At 42.7% G+C, this 16,857-nt stretch overlaps 1 protein-coding gene across 4 annotated transcripts in view; it reads left to right on the forward strand.

The window, feature by feature from the left end:
* Nucleotides 1–16,544, forward strand: part of LOC146813210 (transcription factor AP-2-beta-like) — a 51,498-nt gene extending 34,954 nt beyond the window's left edge. For all 4 annotated transcript variants that reach the window (XM_085620089.1, XM_085620088.1, XM_085620090.1 and 1 more), the window contains 3 exons: nucleotides 9,863–10,053; nucleotides 11,947–12,073; nucleotides 13,997–16,544. In XM_085620089.1, the coding sequence (XP_085476215.1) occupies nucleotides 9,863–10,053; nucleotides 11,947–12,073; nucleotides 13,997–14,165 (487 nt within the window). In that variant the 3' untranslated portion in view covers nucleotides 14,166–16,544. The remainder of the gene's footprint in view (nucleotides 1–9,862; nucleotides 10,054–11,946; nucleotides 12,074–13,996) is intronic.
* Nucleotides 16,545–16,857: the final 313 nt, after the last annotated feature.

A 16,857-nucleotide genomic window follows, 5' to 3' on the forward strand; every position in this document is an offset into this window, starting at 1 on the left:
GGCTACAGTTACCCAGTAGGCCCGCTGAAGCACAGTACTTCAAATTCTGGTTGCACAGCGTTGCGTGGATCCGAGTAGAAAATGCATCGTGTAGCAGAGTCAGAATGTAAGTTCTGAGATGCTACGAGGCTGCAGTGTGAGGTCCTGATGTGTCGACTTCGAGGATCCTGTCAACGGGGCTTGTAATGCAAAGGCCAGTGTCGAGGATGCGTGGTACAGCTACGACGACACGTAGGTTCTGATGAATGGTGCCAGTTTGCACAGCAGACTCACAGATAGCAGAGTCTAGGTGTAAAACCTGGTTGGTTGGAAGCCAGCTACCCCTTGAAGTCACTCTGGGTTCAAGTGATGCAGGTCTAATCCCCTCACTCAGGCAATAGGGCAGCAGGTCAGCACAGCAAAGGCAGGATTTTAGCAAAACAGCAGTCCAGCAGAGTGGCAGTGCTTTCAGCAGCACAACAGTCTTCTTCACAACACTCTTTACAGGTCCAGGAGTGTACTGAAATGGTGATCTCAGAGGTCCAGTACATATAACCAGTTTGACCTCTGAAGTGGGAGAGACTTCCCAAAAAGAAATTTGAAGTGCACAGAGGTCCTTCCCTTGCTCAATACTCATTACAGGGAGGTTTGCAGCCCTTTTTGTGGGTACAGGATACAGCCTATTCAGGTGTAAGTGAGGCTGGGTCCAGCTCCTTCCTCCCATTCTCCCAGGATGGCTCATTAGGTCACAGTTAAGCTTCCATGGTGTGTGGCTGTCTTTCAAGGCTCTCCCAATCTTTAAGAAAAAATAGGCATTTCCTGTTTTTTGATAGTAGATCTATAAGACTTCCTAGTCTCCTGAATCGCCACCATATTCCTATGGGAATCAGCTAATACGTTTCTCAGGTGACGATTGGTGGTGGAACATTTCCCATCAAACCACCGGGCATTTTCATACACGGGTGCAGGGGGTTTCAGTTAAGCATTCTTAATTATAATGCATAGTTGATAATAACGATGGGCTAACTCGGCCCTAGATCCGACATATAGACAATCCAGAAAAAGCGAAAGATTTGTCTTCAATAGATCTACTAAGGACGCCAAGGAATCTTTCATACGCCAGACTAATCTCAAGCCATCATTAGAATGTTTATTTATACCATTGTCCGATAATGGTCTTTTATCCCTAGATATAGGAAAAACTCCTTCAATAAGAAGGGCGTTATAATCGCTCCACTGCGTTTCAATTCTAGTGCCCCGCCTACACTACTGAAAGAGGTATTTTGATGCAAATACATAATAAATATGTGATTCATGCCCCTTTTCTCTATATGTTGGTTTAGTTCTGTTGCTCCCCTGAAAATAACTGATCACATATTCTAAATCCATTCGGGCAACTAGATCCCTCAGTGCCAGCCCCCTGGTTTCACACAAAATAGTATAAGCACCCGTACGACACAGGTCTACACCCTCGATATCGCTTCCCATTTTTGCATTGCAATCTCTGCAAATTTGAATCCTTGGCATAGACACATTTTCTATTCCCTGTGGCTTTAATGTTGCAATAAAATCAAATAATTCACAAAATACACTCTGGTAGGACATTGAAAAATCCTCATTGCAAAAATTAACCAAATAAAAACTTAAAAAGCTTCTAATATCTTTAATTAGCAGGGCCTGAGAATCTGGGCTACCCATATTTATAATAGATATTTAAAGACATAAATTAAGCTTTACCCAAATGGCAAGACCTCCTTTAGCTCTCCCATGGGTCGAGGCAATAACAGGGCAAGAATAACATGAGAGACTATTGCAGTTCTTGGGCCCAGATCTCTTGGAACATAGTGGGATCATATTGATTTATAAAAGCATGCCTATCCAGATAAAAGATCCTACTTCTGAGCCCACCCTCATTCCAACTAACCAAAGCAAAACTATTAGCCACACTTAAATCATCTCCCTGTAGATCTACTGCTGAAGGTATAGGGTTAGTACTTGGAATGAGAAAAATGTCATTGACCACTACATCCTCGGCAGGGCCAATTTCATTAATACTCACTTCAATGGCAACCATTCCGTTGTACCCAAAGGATGGTTCATAGATATTGTCCCAGATGACCTTATGTTGGGTGCTAATATCATTAACCGTAAACCCCAGGTCACGGGCAGAACCACCATTATTCTTATACAAAGCAGTCATTTCTTTAGTATCAATGGGCTGTTTACAATAATTGCCCCCCAAAATCTGAATCTGAGAAAAATTTGCATTGGTCAGAATATCAGATACAAGAATGGCTTCAATATTGTTTTGCAGTGCGACTGTTCTTATTAATCCCAGAGATGGTTTACTAACGCTGGGGCAGGAAATCCCATACTGCGGATCTATATGATCAGTCCTGTTCATCCAGATTTGCCAGGGGAGCGAAACAATTAGAGCACCCAATGTTACAATTATCAATAAAAGGATGAAATGGAGGACACCTGGGCCGTTCAGGTTGTGACTCAGGAGGACATGGTATGTAGAAAAAAACAAGTGGGAGAGCACAAATGCCACTATTTATACCAAAAGGCAGCAAGTCCCAGGACAGAATTCTCTCTCCAATCAATGGGTATCTGAAATTCACAGTGATACAGTCTCCAAGAATTCTCTGATGAGAAGGGCCCACCCATGCGACACGCTGAGTCATTATGAGGTTGTTTTAATCCTGCACACTAAAGTTTGAGTTTTTAACCAACCAGCGGCATACTTTATTGTGGAGCTCAGTAGGAGATTCATAAGAAAGATTTGAGACCCAAGGTACTCCTGCTAGGATAACAACATCTGGACAGCAGGCAGGAGGCAAATTATTCTCCCGCAATTGATGGTTATTTGTTACAGACTATGCCCCTAATGATGTTAGTAGATACTTTAATAGGAGCAACAGTCTCTAGCGGGCTGAGGATTGGAATCGGCAAGACCGGGGGCTTATTTGTCTGCGTATTACACTTTGTACGCAGTAATTATCTATGGCTGACATTAGCCTTTTGTGGAATCTGAGAACTATTTCTTACAGGGAGAGAAAGAGGGCTCTGAGCTGACATATCAACTGCATTAACACTTTCATAAATGGCCTTTTGTTGCTCCAGGCTTACTGATACTAACTTCCCAATAGTTAACTCATTCACTCCAGACTTTCTAGTCATCTCTTATAGGCGTCAAATAGTCTTTTAAAATGGCAGTACATTTACACATCATGGTTTCCCACATTGATTCCTGCTTATCTTCCAAGTGATATAGAACGTCAGAACTCGACTTTGGGGAGGGAGATAGTAATGACGAATCTGCCTCGATTTACGCTTGGGCTTCTCAGTCAGTGGATTTATAGGAGACGGGTTAGTCAAAGTATCCTCGTTCGTCTCAGTCTTAGATACATCAGTTCCAATACAGTAATTGCTCTAATTTAAAGTTTCTGCGTAGGCCTAATACTTTCTTGTGCATCAGTCCTTGACACTTCCCCGTCTCACCCATCTAGTTCCAAAAGGGGAGACGCTCCCCCGCCCCCATTGACACGTGCCTCTCCGTTAAATCAATCTCTTTAAAGACTGCGCTCACCGCTCTTGCCAGAAAAGAGTCAATTGTGTTTGAATTGCTTTTTGTGTTCACCTTGATGTTAATATCTTTTTTTTTTTGCCCATTTTAATGTGTGTACTAGGGGGTAGTTATAAAATATTGGACTTACCCCAGTCGCTGCCAGCTTCCTTTAATGCTAGTTATATTGCCTTAGTTTGAGAGGTTTGACACCGCCTGAGTTAGTTGTTTTCTTAGTTGATTCTCTGATAATAGCTTTTCGACTGACCTTACTGTGCAGTGCGTTGGTGTAATTGCTTTTCTGTTTCTACTAATTCTCTAGTAGATTCTCTAGTGAACACCGGTGTGGAGTGACTTCTCCTACTTGGCTTAGTATGGCAACCTGCACTGCCTCACCTCCTGTAATTGTGGGCAGTGAAGGGGCACGAGCACACAGTATTCTATTTGCGCTTATGTTGGGATAGTGGCGTGGGGGTAAGCTTGTTCGGGCTGCAAGCCACACCCACCCTAGGCAAGTCGCTTCTGCGGAGTTCCAGTTTCAGGGCTCAACCACTGGCCGAAGTACCTATTCCAAGTACACGACTGTTAGATTTGGGGGTCTCTAGTTGGCAGAGGTAGGTACCTTTGACCAAATAGGGACCATTGCTTATAGTCAGGGTAAGGGGCTACACTTTAAAAATAACCCCTGCTCACCCCCTTGGTAGCTTGGCACGAGCAGACAGGCTTATCTCAGAGGCAGTGTGTAAAGCATTTGTGAACACATACAGCAATCCAGTGAAAACACAAGAATTGGATACCACACCACTTTAGAAAAATAGGTAATCTTTACTAGACGTAACACAATACCAAACAACAAAAATCCACAAATAGACTTTAAAATGGTAGAAATAGCTTAGTTCAATGTAGATGGTAAATGCAACATTTTACTTTCAAAGTACCTTAGATGCATCATGCAAAACAAGCAAAAGGATCGCAGGCAAGTTGATGTGCTGTTCCTTACACTCAGGAGAGTGGATGCGTCAGTTCCTTACTGCTGCGCAGGGGAGTTGAGGCTCACTTCCTTATTGTGAGGGGAGTTGATGTGTCGTTTCTTACTGCGGCCCAGTGACGATGCGGCAAGATGGTGCCTCGATGCGACGGGACGATCCAGTATGATGCTCCACAATGGCGTCTTGATGTGATATGACAACATTGGATGAGATGCATGCATGCCCAGCGGCCATGCAGCGAACTCGATAACTTCTGAGCCGCGACAGGCTCTGCGGCGGCAACGCTCTTCATCGGTGATGCGACGGCGAACAGCTGCGGCGGCGACACGCTTCGGCAATGCGACGGCAACTGCTGAGGCGGCGACACCATTCTCCTTGTTGCGTCACGCTTCCTGCTCCCAGCGACACACAGTCTTCTCAGAGGGCCCAAACAACAGTAGGCACATCTCTGCAGGTAGAATTCCCAGCAAGGGAATTCAGGGGAGCTGTTGGTGAAGCCTGTATCCCTGAGACTTCAGGCAGGAGGCAAGCACACTTCAAGCCCTTGGAGATTCTTCTTCAAGATTGCAAAAGTACACACAAAGTTCCTTTTCTCCTTTCCTTGGCAATAAAGTAACCACTGCAGGCCAACCCCAAACAACAAACAGCACAGGGGCAGTCTCCTCCTTCAGCTTCCTTGGTCCTTCTCCTTGGTAAAGGTTTATCTTGATTCCCAGAAGTGATCTAAAGTTCTGGGGTCTGGGTCCCTTTTTTATACACACAAATCCTTTGTCTCTGAAGGCAGAGAGTGTCTAGTCATAGTCCAAACCAGTTCTGGGTGCACTCTGCCAGTGCACAACTTCTTCCTTTGTCAGTGTGGGCCAGGGTCATCAGACGCACCACAAGAGGTGGAACCAGCATTGTGGAAGGCAGGCACAGCCCTATTCAGGCCCAGGTGCTACTCCGCCCACCACTCCAAATGCAGTCTATTCAGCTTAGTGCTGACTCACCCAGGCTCCTGGAGCCACCCCAGCCCCTGTCACTTACAAACCAGACATGAAATACCCAAACCTAGCAGAGGCAGGCTGGATGGTTAGGCAAGAAAATACCTACTTTCTAAAAGTGTTATTTTGAAAGACAGAATGTAAAAAGACCTTCACTAAAAGATGTATTTTAACATTCTGAGTTCAGACATACTAAACTCGAATTTCTACCTAGTTCCCTGAGTCAGTTAGGATTATAAGATGTTAGAATCAAACTGCCCATTCTTGCCTATTGGAACAGGTAGCCTTGCAATAGTGAAAAACGAAATTGCCTGTAATTCACTATCAGGACATGCCACACACATCAGGGCATGTCCTACCTTTTACATACAATGCACCCTACCCATGGGGGTACCTTGGGCCTACCTTAGGGGTGACATGTAGAAAAGGGAAGGTTTAGGGACCTGTAAGTGGATGCACTTGCCAAGTCAACATGGCAGCACCAGGCTGCACACAGGCTCTGCAATGGCAGACCTGAGCCACATTTTACAAGCTGCTTCTGTCGGTGGCACAATCAGTGCTGCAAGCCCACCAACAGCATTTGATTTACAGGCCCTGGGCACACATGGTGCACTGTACTAGGGTCTGACAAGTAAATCAAATAAGTCATTCATGAAGTCACTAATCCAATACAACACTTTACAATAGGGAGCACTTGCCCTTTGGCACTGAATAGCAGTGGCAAAGTGCCCAAAGCATGTAGACCAGCAAAACCATAGCAAAACATAGGAGGCAACAGTGCAAAAAATGGAAGGGAGACCCAGGCCAATGGTGCCAGGTCTAACAACGACGTTTGTAAAGTTTGTCAGTTCTGGTTAGTTCTGGTTAGGTAGGCTGCTTTAAGATAAGGGTCTAGGAGGGTTGAGGTGAGGGTTATAGGGCAGACCTCAGCCTTAGCCTTAAGCTACACCTGAGCCTGGTATTCCGTGGCCGGGAGCTTGTACCAAGCAGTAACTCTATCGTTTCTGCTCCCCTGTTGTCAGGCACCTCACGTGATACTCCCTCCCAGCGCCCTCCGGCCCCAGCTGCTCACCTCTCACCCTCTTTCTTTCTTTTCATGGGGGTCAAAGGTATCAGTGCGCTGGTCCCACAGCATATACCAATTTCTGAGACTGGATTTGATTTCTGACCCAAGTGGGCCTAATGGAGCTGATGAAAATGCTACTTTTCGCAGAGCCTGTAGCAGCTACCAGAGAACCAAGGGTCAAGATCCTCAGACTGTGGACTGTGAAAAGGGAGAGACTGTCCGTGTGCAGGGAGGGGGCTGTCCGTGAGCAGGGAGAGGCTGTCCGGCGCTGGAATCCTCAGGCAGCAGCCCGTACATGAGCGGGTACGGGAGGATGCTTACACAAACCTGAACAAACTTGCGGTGCCGATAGGTTACTCTTGCAGGAAGCGGCCTAAAATTGGGTCTTTACAGGCCGGTTTTCGATCTCCCTGGGCCGTCACCACTGTTGCGTTACTCCGCTCTCCTCCTTCGACTATGTATCCCCGTCTGCGCATTTCTTTGCCAATCTTTCTTTTTTCCTCCTTTCATTGTTTCTTTTTTCTTCCTATCATTTTATTAATTTCTTTCTTCCTTCATCTTCTTTATTTTGCTCCTTTCAACATTTTATTGTGTTCCTCATTTTTTCTCTTTTTTATTTTGTTTTCTTAATTTCCCTGTCTTTCTCAGCGTCATTCTTTATTTTCCTTTCGTTCTCTTGCCTTTCTTCACTCATTCTGTCATTCTTTCCTGTCCTTTTCTTTTTTTCTCACTTTCTGCCTCTCTTTTTCTCTCCATTTATTTTTCTCCCTTTTACCCTCTGCAGGGTAAAGGGACACACCTGATCATGAGGACCCCAAATGTCAACAGTTTGTGATGCAGCTCCTGTGCCATTAATACTGTATGCTCCCTGTAACAGGAGCGGTGAACACTAGGGGCAGTGCTTCAGGTATTTGTACATCTGAGTACATTTACATATTAGGCAGTAGCTAACGATGGTTTGTAATTATCCGAAGTAGCTCTCGCTATAGAAAAGGTTGCAGACCCCCAGGTCCAGACTGAACAGCCAGACCTGGTCCTTTCTGAAGACGAACAGAAACATCCCCAGCTACAGCTCTAAAGGTTTGAAGTGCATGACAGATGAGTCGGCTTTTTCTTCGGACAGTTGCTCCTAGGACCTAATCTAATCTGGCATCATCATGTCAGAAGTAGGGGCGGCTCATCTGTTATAGCAGAGGAGCTTTGCCCCACTGAAATGCCCCAAGAATAGCCCCAGAGACAAAAAATAAAATGCTAATTAAGTTAATCCACTACCATCATTTTTTTTCATCAACCTGTATGGGGCTGAGTGTCAGGATGGGACAGGGCCTGCTAAATGGCAGCAGCAGGGAGGGGTGGTGATCTGCCTGTGCACTAGTTTAAAGTGCATGTGTCTCTTTGGCCAGTTGTCTTGTGACAGCCAGCCACACAAATGTGCACTTTAAACCTCTGTAACCCAGCTGTCTGAGACACCCACCACCCATTTTCCTCCCCACTCTGTATACTTGCCAGCCTCCACTGCTCAGAAGTAGAGTTGTGACTGAACTTGCATGGCGATGCCGGGCCGCCCTGGAAATATATCGCAGAGAACAATCTTTTCTGTACCAGTCTGGACCCTAGATAGCCCAAGATAATTCATATTGCCACTAATGTGCGGTAAGATGTATTCATTTGAAGTCGCATTAGGCAGTCAAGTATCTAAGCAAACAAATATTTTGCAACTTGTGTGAAATGGCCTTGTGAAGGTGTGTGAAACTCCTAATGCCAGCAGAATAAATGTGAGGTGGCTTAATTACCTACTCTAACACCTGTGATATCACACTCATTTTTAGGTCTCGCTGAGCCAGCGCATGCGCTGCTCTGTGAGACATTTAGTGTGTGGGCTTTTAAAAGTCCTACCACACGCTTTTGGCTGGCATAGAGCGTGCGGTTACGCGCACGATGACGAGCAGAGGCGCCATATGGCTTTCCTCTCTCGTCATGGTGCACGCACACCACTCGCCAGCCTGCGTGTTTTTTTTATTTCCTTTTTGCGAACGCACACAACTCCCGCTTCTCTTCCTCCCCCACCACATATCCCGTCTCACGGCCACGAGCCGCCAATGCCTGTTGGACCTTGCCATCGACGTAGGTCTTTCAAGATTTTACAGACTAGGTCTTCCTTTCTAATCTTGCTTCTCTTCAACTCTTGTTTTTTTTTCTCCTGAAATGCCATTTTACGTTTTTCCTCAAGCTGAGAAATAGCAAACACAAGCTTCTTAAAAACAGATTATCTAACACTGCAAGTGACGTATACGAGGTACAGACAGTAGATGGCGCAATCAACACGTTTCTTTCTCAACCAAAGTTGCATTGTATGCTGACATGATGCCGTTCATGATGGGAAAGATTAAAGTGTCCAATATATTTTCCACCCACGGACACCAATGTAAATGCAATAACTGTACTATTCCTTTCTGGAGTAAATTCGATTGTCTAAATGAAGGATTCAATTAAGGCTCATCGTATACTCGTGTGCCTCATGTTGCACGTGAGAGAGACAGGCACACGAGCATGCGCAGGTAAGCAAGCACGTCCTTTTCACGTAGGCAGATTTTCACAGGGGTGCTTACAGAATTATGATTGTCCTGTGGTTCTAGTGAGCGCTCATTGATTTAACTGCCTATCCCTGTGAGCGGCAGCGTACTGAAGACCTTTCACTTGCAAACAATATACCCTATTCTCACAGAAAGCGATAACTTCACGCGTGTAACCCAGTTTTCGAAGACTGTGGTACACAACTCCATACGAAGAATGCTTTGGGGCGCTATGTTGCCCTGAATTCAGCGAAAGGCGCTCTCAGAGGCATGGAGAGGTCCTGGATCACTCCCACTTAAGAGGGTCCTAGCCATAATAACAAGCATTGGCATAGCCAATAGGTCTCGCTTTTGGGACCTTATAAGTGTTTAGTTATCCAGCACAATATCCTTGGTGCAACAACATCAAGTGTTGCATGGCTAAACACTTATAAGGTCCCCAAGGCGAGACCTATTGGCTATGCCAATGCTTGTTATTAAGCTTTTACAGCACCTGTTTCAACTTTCATTGTTCTCTAAATATCAGTAATAAATATGACCCCGTTAAAGATTACAATAAGAGCCCCCCATACGCACACTCTATACTCGTACAGCCTACTGATTCTACTGCTCCTCTGGGTGCTTGTCTACTGCATTCCTCTGTAGCCATACCATAGGCTCATACTGCTTTTTTGCTATTGATATGTTTGTTCTCTAAATTACAGATATTCTGTAGATCTGGAAGAAATTAAGCGCCGTTGTGCTCGCCCTGAGTGTATGTCATTGAACGGCCTTGTATCATATTTACGAAAAGGAAAGTCTCAAAAGAGTGAATTGAAAGACAAATTGCAAGCACAAGGAATCGTTCCATGCGAAAGTACATCAGTATCATCTCTGTGTTCCAAACTAACTGAAGGTCAGCTTGCCTTTGGTGTGCAGTAGCAGGATATATGCTTATTAACTTTACAACATGCTGAACTTCAAAGATGTTTGTGTATATGGCTATTTTCGTATATCAAGTGTATAAAAGTTTTTTGGGACATCCATCGCTATCAAACCCAGACCTCAGAACCTTGATTATTTTGAGGTAAAGAAACACCTACTCCATTACCAGCCCCACACCCCACTTCATTAACACTAACAGGCATTTCTCGAGAGCCCATATTTAATTTTGCCTATGTATTCCTGCATAAAGATATGGGGGCACATGCATCAACATAAGGAATTGCGATTCCTCAATAGTGATCCTTTAGAAATCGCTATTTAGGAATCACAATTCCTTATGCATTTGGAATCGCTAAAAAAATTGCTATTCCTTAACTGCAAATTGCAAATTGCGATTTGCAATTAAGGAATAGCTTCCCATTTATTCCTATGGGCCTAGAGGCCCATAGGAATGAATGGGAATTGCATGCTCAATTTGCGAGTACCAAATAGGTACTTGCAAATTGCGCATGCAATTTCAAGGATGCCAAAAGAACATTCTGATGCACCCCCTGAAATTGCCATGTGACCACATGTTGCGCACTCACATTCCCCAAGGACGTGTGTGTGTAAAATGGAACTTTGAAAAATGCACTTTAGTGCATTTTTCAAAGTTTTCGCAAATTACCATCAACTTTAAATTGATGGTAATTTGCGATCCCTGTTTGCGAAATCGCATTTTAAAATTCCATCATGCATTGTATTTGGGGAATCGCAATTTGCGATTCCCTAAATGCATTCACAATTTCAGTAATCGCAAATTTTGCGATTACTTAAATTGCGAATTTGCATTTGGGTTGATGCATCCCAAATGCAGAAATATTGGCCGCAAAGGAACAGATTCTGCGAATCTGCCCCTTTGCGACCGGTATTTAGAATGATGCATGTGCCCCATGGTCTTTTGAGAGAGGCTCAACAGGCACATCTTGATGTTAATCTTTGCCTCCGCTCCTTTAAATGACATTTTGCTTGTGTGTTAGAATGGCTTCAAATATGAATGGATCTCTCACTTGAGAGATCCATCAAGCTCCACTTATACAGTTTTGGGATTTTGAAGCAATGCACTCTCCCTTGTGTCCCATGTTCGGCTTGTCAGTAGCCAGATATTTTATAATTGTAAAACAAGCACCATTGCATGACACCTCGCAGGTACAGTGCCCAAAGCACTCAAGAATCTTGTCAAAGACTACAGCACGTTTATGCTATTGATGTTGATTTAAAAAAAACTTCTAGTTCCCACTTTTAAATCAAATGGCGCCAAAGTAGTGCAGGAAAACTCTTTTGCTGGTGAATGCTACCAAGGAGGAATAGGAAGAGGAGTCTGATTGACAGGTCTCTATCTTTCCTAGCATTGCAAGAATATTAGATTCCACTACACAGACTGAACATGAACACCAAGAAGAGCCCTGCACATTATTAGGTAACCCAAGTAGATTCACACAATGTTTAATGGAGAAAATTCCTCTTTCCTTTGCATATAACTCTTGCTGCCCCTCAAACAAATCTGAATTTACGCATCCTAAGGCGGTCCCTAGCAAAAAAGGAGGAGGTCCACCCTAAACTGTCTTTACCATTATATATAATAAAAGATGGCAGATTCCCAAATAATGTTGTTTCTCTTCCACCATTATCCTACTATTCATGTGAACCTAATAAAATGGGGAGGGGGGTATGCATCTCATTATATACAAATTCGTTTTGGGATTATGCTCTATTTGTTCATATCTGTATTGCTGTATATTGTTATAGTATATCATTTACATCTTTGCCATTCCCTTGGAAACTTACATTATTTGTGTTTGGGTGCATATATCTCTGTTTACAGGTGAAGTTGAAGATTTAGTAACTGATTTGGGAAGATTATCCAGCCGATATATTAAACCCAATTATAAACCAAATCAATTGACAACTTCAGATTTGGAAGACTCAATCCTGAAGTCAAAACAATTAAGGTGAGTAGCAAGGTGTAAATACATTTTTTATAACATGTAATAATTTTCCCTCTTCTCTCTTCCGAACAAGAGAGGTTTTCCTATTTCAATAAACCTTTAAAAAACAGTTATAATTCCAGTTTGGAGATTTTGTGTCCTTCCCTGCCATAAACTGTTTGCAGAAATGGTCTGTGGCTAAAATAAGTGTGTTAAAAGGAAAAAGAACCCACAGTAGATAGAGATTGAACGGTTTTATGTTTAAGCCAGTAAAATTATAACTAGCTGGGACTTGTGTTTCCATGACTCCAATTATTTTACCCATGGTAAATACAAAACAAAAATAAAAGTTAAATCTTCCTTGTTCTCGGTTGACATGTGTCCCCAGTTCCTGAATGGCATTATAGATTATTGGTGTGCTTTACATATATTCATTCCTTCATACCATTAATTCATCAAATTAAACTAGACTGCTCATTTTCATACAAGCAGGGAAAAACGCCGTGCGGATTAACATTTAACATCTATTTCACTGGCTCATTGAGGAATATGTAATTTAGCATATTAGTGAATTATGGTGATAATGTGTGGGGCAACCAGTCTCTGTTGGCCATTGTTCTTCTGGTTGGCAAGGATTCAAAGGTTCCATTGTGGTTTCATGTATCCCAGAAGCTTATTCAAGTTTCTTCTTATGTGTGGCTATTTAAACATAAGGAACCTAAGTGGTGTGTGGGCTTTCCTTACCAGAAGTCATTTGTAAAGCGGTTGCTTGGCTTATTTTCCTCCAATGCGATTATCTCTCACTTCACCTTGAAGCTGTCATTTTTAGGTCTACTGCCCAAGCTAGCTGAAATGTCTGTAGAAAGGGGGACTGGACCAATTTGAAAAATACATTTTTTGACGCTTGTGAATGTTGTACCAGTAGCCCATGTTAGCGCTCCTTTTGTCATACAAAGCCAACAACACTGCAGCTCTCTGAATGTAGATATAGTGGTAGACAAGAGAAAACGAATTGCTGGGTGAATGTGGTTGATGGTGCCCACAAATAGTTGTCATGGTTTCTATTGTACACAAATGCTATAGACCAGTGGTTCTCAGCCTGTGGTCCGGGGACCCCGGGTGTCCGCAAAGCATCCTCAGGTAGTCCGGGACTACTTAGAAAATTCAATACTATTAAAAGATCAATAAAATGTATATGAATAAAGTAGATACATTTGTAATTGAACATTTTGAAACGTACTGTAAATGTGAAGGAATTTGAAATTGAAGACTAAGAATTGAATTAGTATCCTCAGATTGATTTGTGGGAGCAGTGCAAGTGCATCGAGCAGAATATAGTATGGATGAGCGCCGGGACACTTCCGAGTAGCTGTGCGCTTAATAAATTCAAATAACATAACATAACATAACATGATGAGCGGCCTCAATTGCATTTTGAAAAGCTCCACCATTCACATGAAAATTCAAATTTTGAATTTGTTTTATTTATATGTTTGTTGCGGATTTAATAAAATGTGTCATCATTTATGTATTTAAATGTTTTATTCTGTCATTTTTTGTGTGTTGTTTTGTGGTTCAAATCGTCGACAATGCTTAGGCTGAGGCCCTCTGCTAGCAGTCATGACTCAGTGGGGGTGGGTCCCTGGATTCCAATAATGATTCAGAAGTGGGGGCTTCCCCCAGGTTCTAGTATTGATTAATAGGGGGCCCTTAGAAGTCTGAATGTTTAGAATCTCCTGGCCTTCACAGGGAACACCCTAAAACCTTGAGAAAGGCAGACGAAAAAAAGAGGTACTTTTGTAGCTTGCAAGCAGCCGTCATCACAAAGTTGCCTAATTTTAGTTCACTCTCAAATCTATGAATTTACCTACATTAAAAAAGAGAGTCTGTTGCCAATGCTTAAACATTTTTCTGTGTAATAATGGTTTTGTTTTTCTTTTTTTCTAGAAAGTCAGTGTCTGATACTTCATTAGAACTTCAGAAATGCATGGTGGACTTTGACCTGGTAACCCATGGAATGGGTTCAAAAATTATCTCACTGTCCACAAAAATGATTTGCCATTTTTTAAAAGAACGAGAAAAATTTCTCAGTGCAGAGCATGCAAATGACAAATAGTGGACATTTTTCAGTGTGTTTTGTTTTGTTAACAGTGAAGGGTTTTAGTGAAATTTTCCTCATTGCATTGTAGGATGGCTTTTAGGATTTTTACTTTGCATCAAGAAGCCACCTGTCTCTTGACAGCTTACTTTTGACTAGCCCATACCCAGTTGACACATCTTTGATAACCTACTTTGTTCTGCACCTGCACTGTGGATCTGGTGTTCCGTTGTACCATGGACTCTGACTAATGTCCGCCCGCCATCCTAATCGGCCCCTTGGTTTCTATCCCTGCAACAGCTGAAACATTTGTTTTTGCTGGAGTACTTCATAACTTATCAGCCTTCCATTGACATAATAGATTTTTCTTATTGTGCACCAGGAAAGGGATAGAGGTGAAGTCTGTTAGAGAATGCGTATAGTTTAGAGTCAGTAAAATGTGCATTACATAATGTCAATATAGTGTCAGAAAGTTGAGGTTATATGTGGTAATTTCTGCAATTATTGATTGGTCTATGCTGCACTGTGGGTTTAACTTGCCAATATGTACTCTATGCTTTTGGGGAGCTCACTGGGCGATGTGTATAAAGACGTTTGATCCCATGTAGTGAAATGTGGTAGGAAGGCATCACTTATACATGCCTTTTTGAGTCTTCGGTTGCTTTCTGATCGCTTTGTAGCTTTTAAAGCTTTCTTTTTTTTGTAGTTTTGTATTTTCCCCAAAACAGCTAATGTGCATGCTTAAAGGATGCAAACAATTTGTTACATGGTTTATACTCACTTCTGTTGCTACATTCTTTGAGATCCATAAGCTTCTGTTTTTTACAATATACTTTTATGTTTTCTGATGAGTTGTTTGGGGCTCTACATTACATCGCTCTAGTATGTTGCTTTAAGCATGTTTTTCAATGAGTTTTGAACCATCTTTATTGTCTATAAATATTTCTGTGTGCACAGCTTTTGCTACATGCATGTGTAAACACTTTTACCCATGGCTATTTGCAAGACATGTACATGTCTTGGTTTTCAGGTTTACAATGCCAATATGTCCAGAGTTATGTACAATAAGGTGTATGCCATCTACAATGTCCGCAAATCCCTAAAAACCTTGCTGTTTAACATGTAGTGGCTATCTCTTTTGTTTCTCCTGTGCAGGCTCTCTTCTCAGATCTGAGCCGCCGCGCCTAGACACCTCTGGAGATTAGTGCGCGTTACAAATCCTAATTTCATTTCATTTCATTTCAATGTATCCTGAACTCTTGAAGCGAGCAATGGCTATATGTTTACATAATTGGCCCTTGATGCGAAATGACAGTCAGATGACATGTCGACCAAATTAACAACGTCCATTCCTTTATTCTCATTTTCGGACAGAACCAAAAGCTGCTCACCTGATTTGTAAATTCTTTTCTGATCAAGGTCTTTTGCACACATTTGATCGGTGACTTTGGTGACATAATATGTTGAGATCCATTTGGTTCTCCCTTAGTTCTCCCTGCCATGTGAAGATCTTTTAAATTTCCTTTACACAGACGCATCACAATGTCTTACTTTTGTTATTACATTGGAGTGGTGTTGTCCTGCATTGTTTCTGTGTGTATTGCGGTGGACCTATGCATTCACTATGTGATCACACATATGTCTGTTTATTCTAGTTCTTGGTCTAGCATCAAATGTGCTCTTCCCCTAGAATTTAGCGTGCAGCCTGTAACTACCTGATGATGAAATTCCATCAATCTACATATATGACATTCTATAGACCCATGTTCTGAGTGTGATCACAATGATGCTCAGGCACTCAGAAAGTAATTGCCACACAATCTGTGATCATCTCTTGAACATGGCATCTGTGTTTTTACTGGAAAAAGGTTTTGCAGTGAAATGAACAATGGTGCAGATCAAGGTTGTGGTATGTAGATCAGACTGTCCAGTTGTTACTTGCCTCCCTGCAAGGACCCTACATTAGATGCCAAATACCTGTACCTGTCATGATCTGAAAGTGACGTTTGTGTGTTTGGCATGGCACTACCTCTGTCAATGTATGTAAGGCAGTGCACCATGGTGGTTCTGTCACAAAGCCTGTCCCCCAGCCTCTATTCAAAGGACAGATGGTGACCCATGGAAATTGTGACCTAATGTTGCATTGTCCTGGTGGGGACTGTGTAAGTGTGTGAGTCCATTGGTGTGGTCAGGGAAGGCCCACATAACCATGGTCTGCAGGCGACCCTGGTGCACCTGCACCTGCATCTCCACTCTACCCATTCCTCAAAGTTGGCATTCACTTTTGCTGCAACATTGTGTGAATACCTTTCATTGACAGTAACCTGTGAGATTGTTTATGTGGACATTCCTGCAGCATGCACTCGACATGTACTGATAAAGTTTCTTTTTTGATCAGAAGTTAAATTGTTCATGTACATTTTTTGAGGTTTTTTTTCCAACCCCACTCGAATATGCATCTTCATGTATAGAGGTATTTACCCTTGTAGTGTACTCCCTATATGCCCTATACAGGATCTGCGCATTTGGATAACATAAACTGTAGGATTGGTGGCAGACTGGCACTGAGCACCCCCACTGAGAATGTTAGACTGTTTTGTATTAGCTAGCTCACAGTGCCACTAGAGTCTCCTCTTATCGGGGAGAGAATAGTTTTTGGCAACCTCAGAACATGACAACCCTGATCCCTCAGGATCGTGGAAACAATGTA

Source organism: Triturus cristatus, chromosome 7, assembly GCF_964204655.1.
Source record: "Triturus cristatus chromosome 7, aTriCri1.1, whole genome shotgun sequence".
NCBI lineage: Eukaryota > Metazoa > Chordata > Amphibia > Caudata > Salamandridae > Triturus > Triturus cristatus.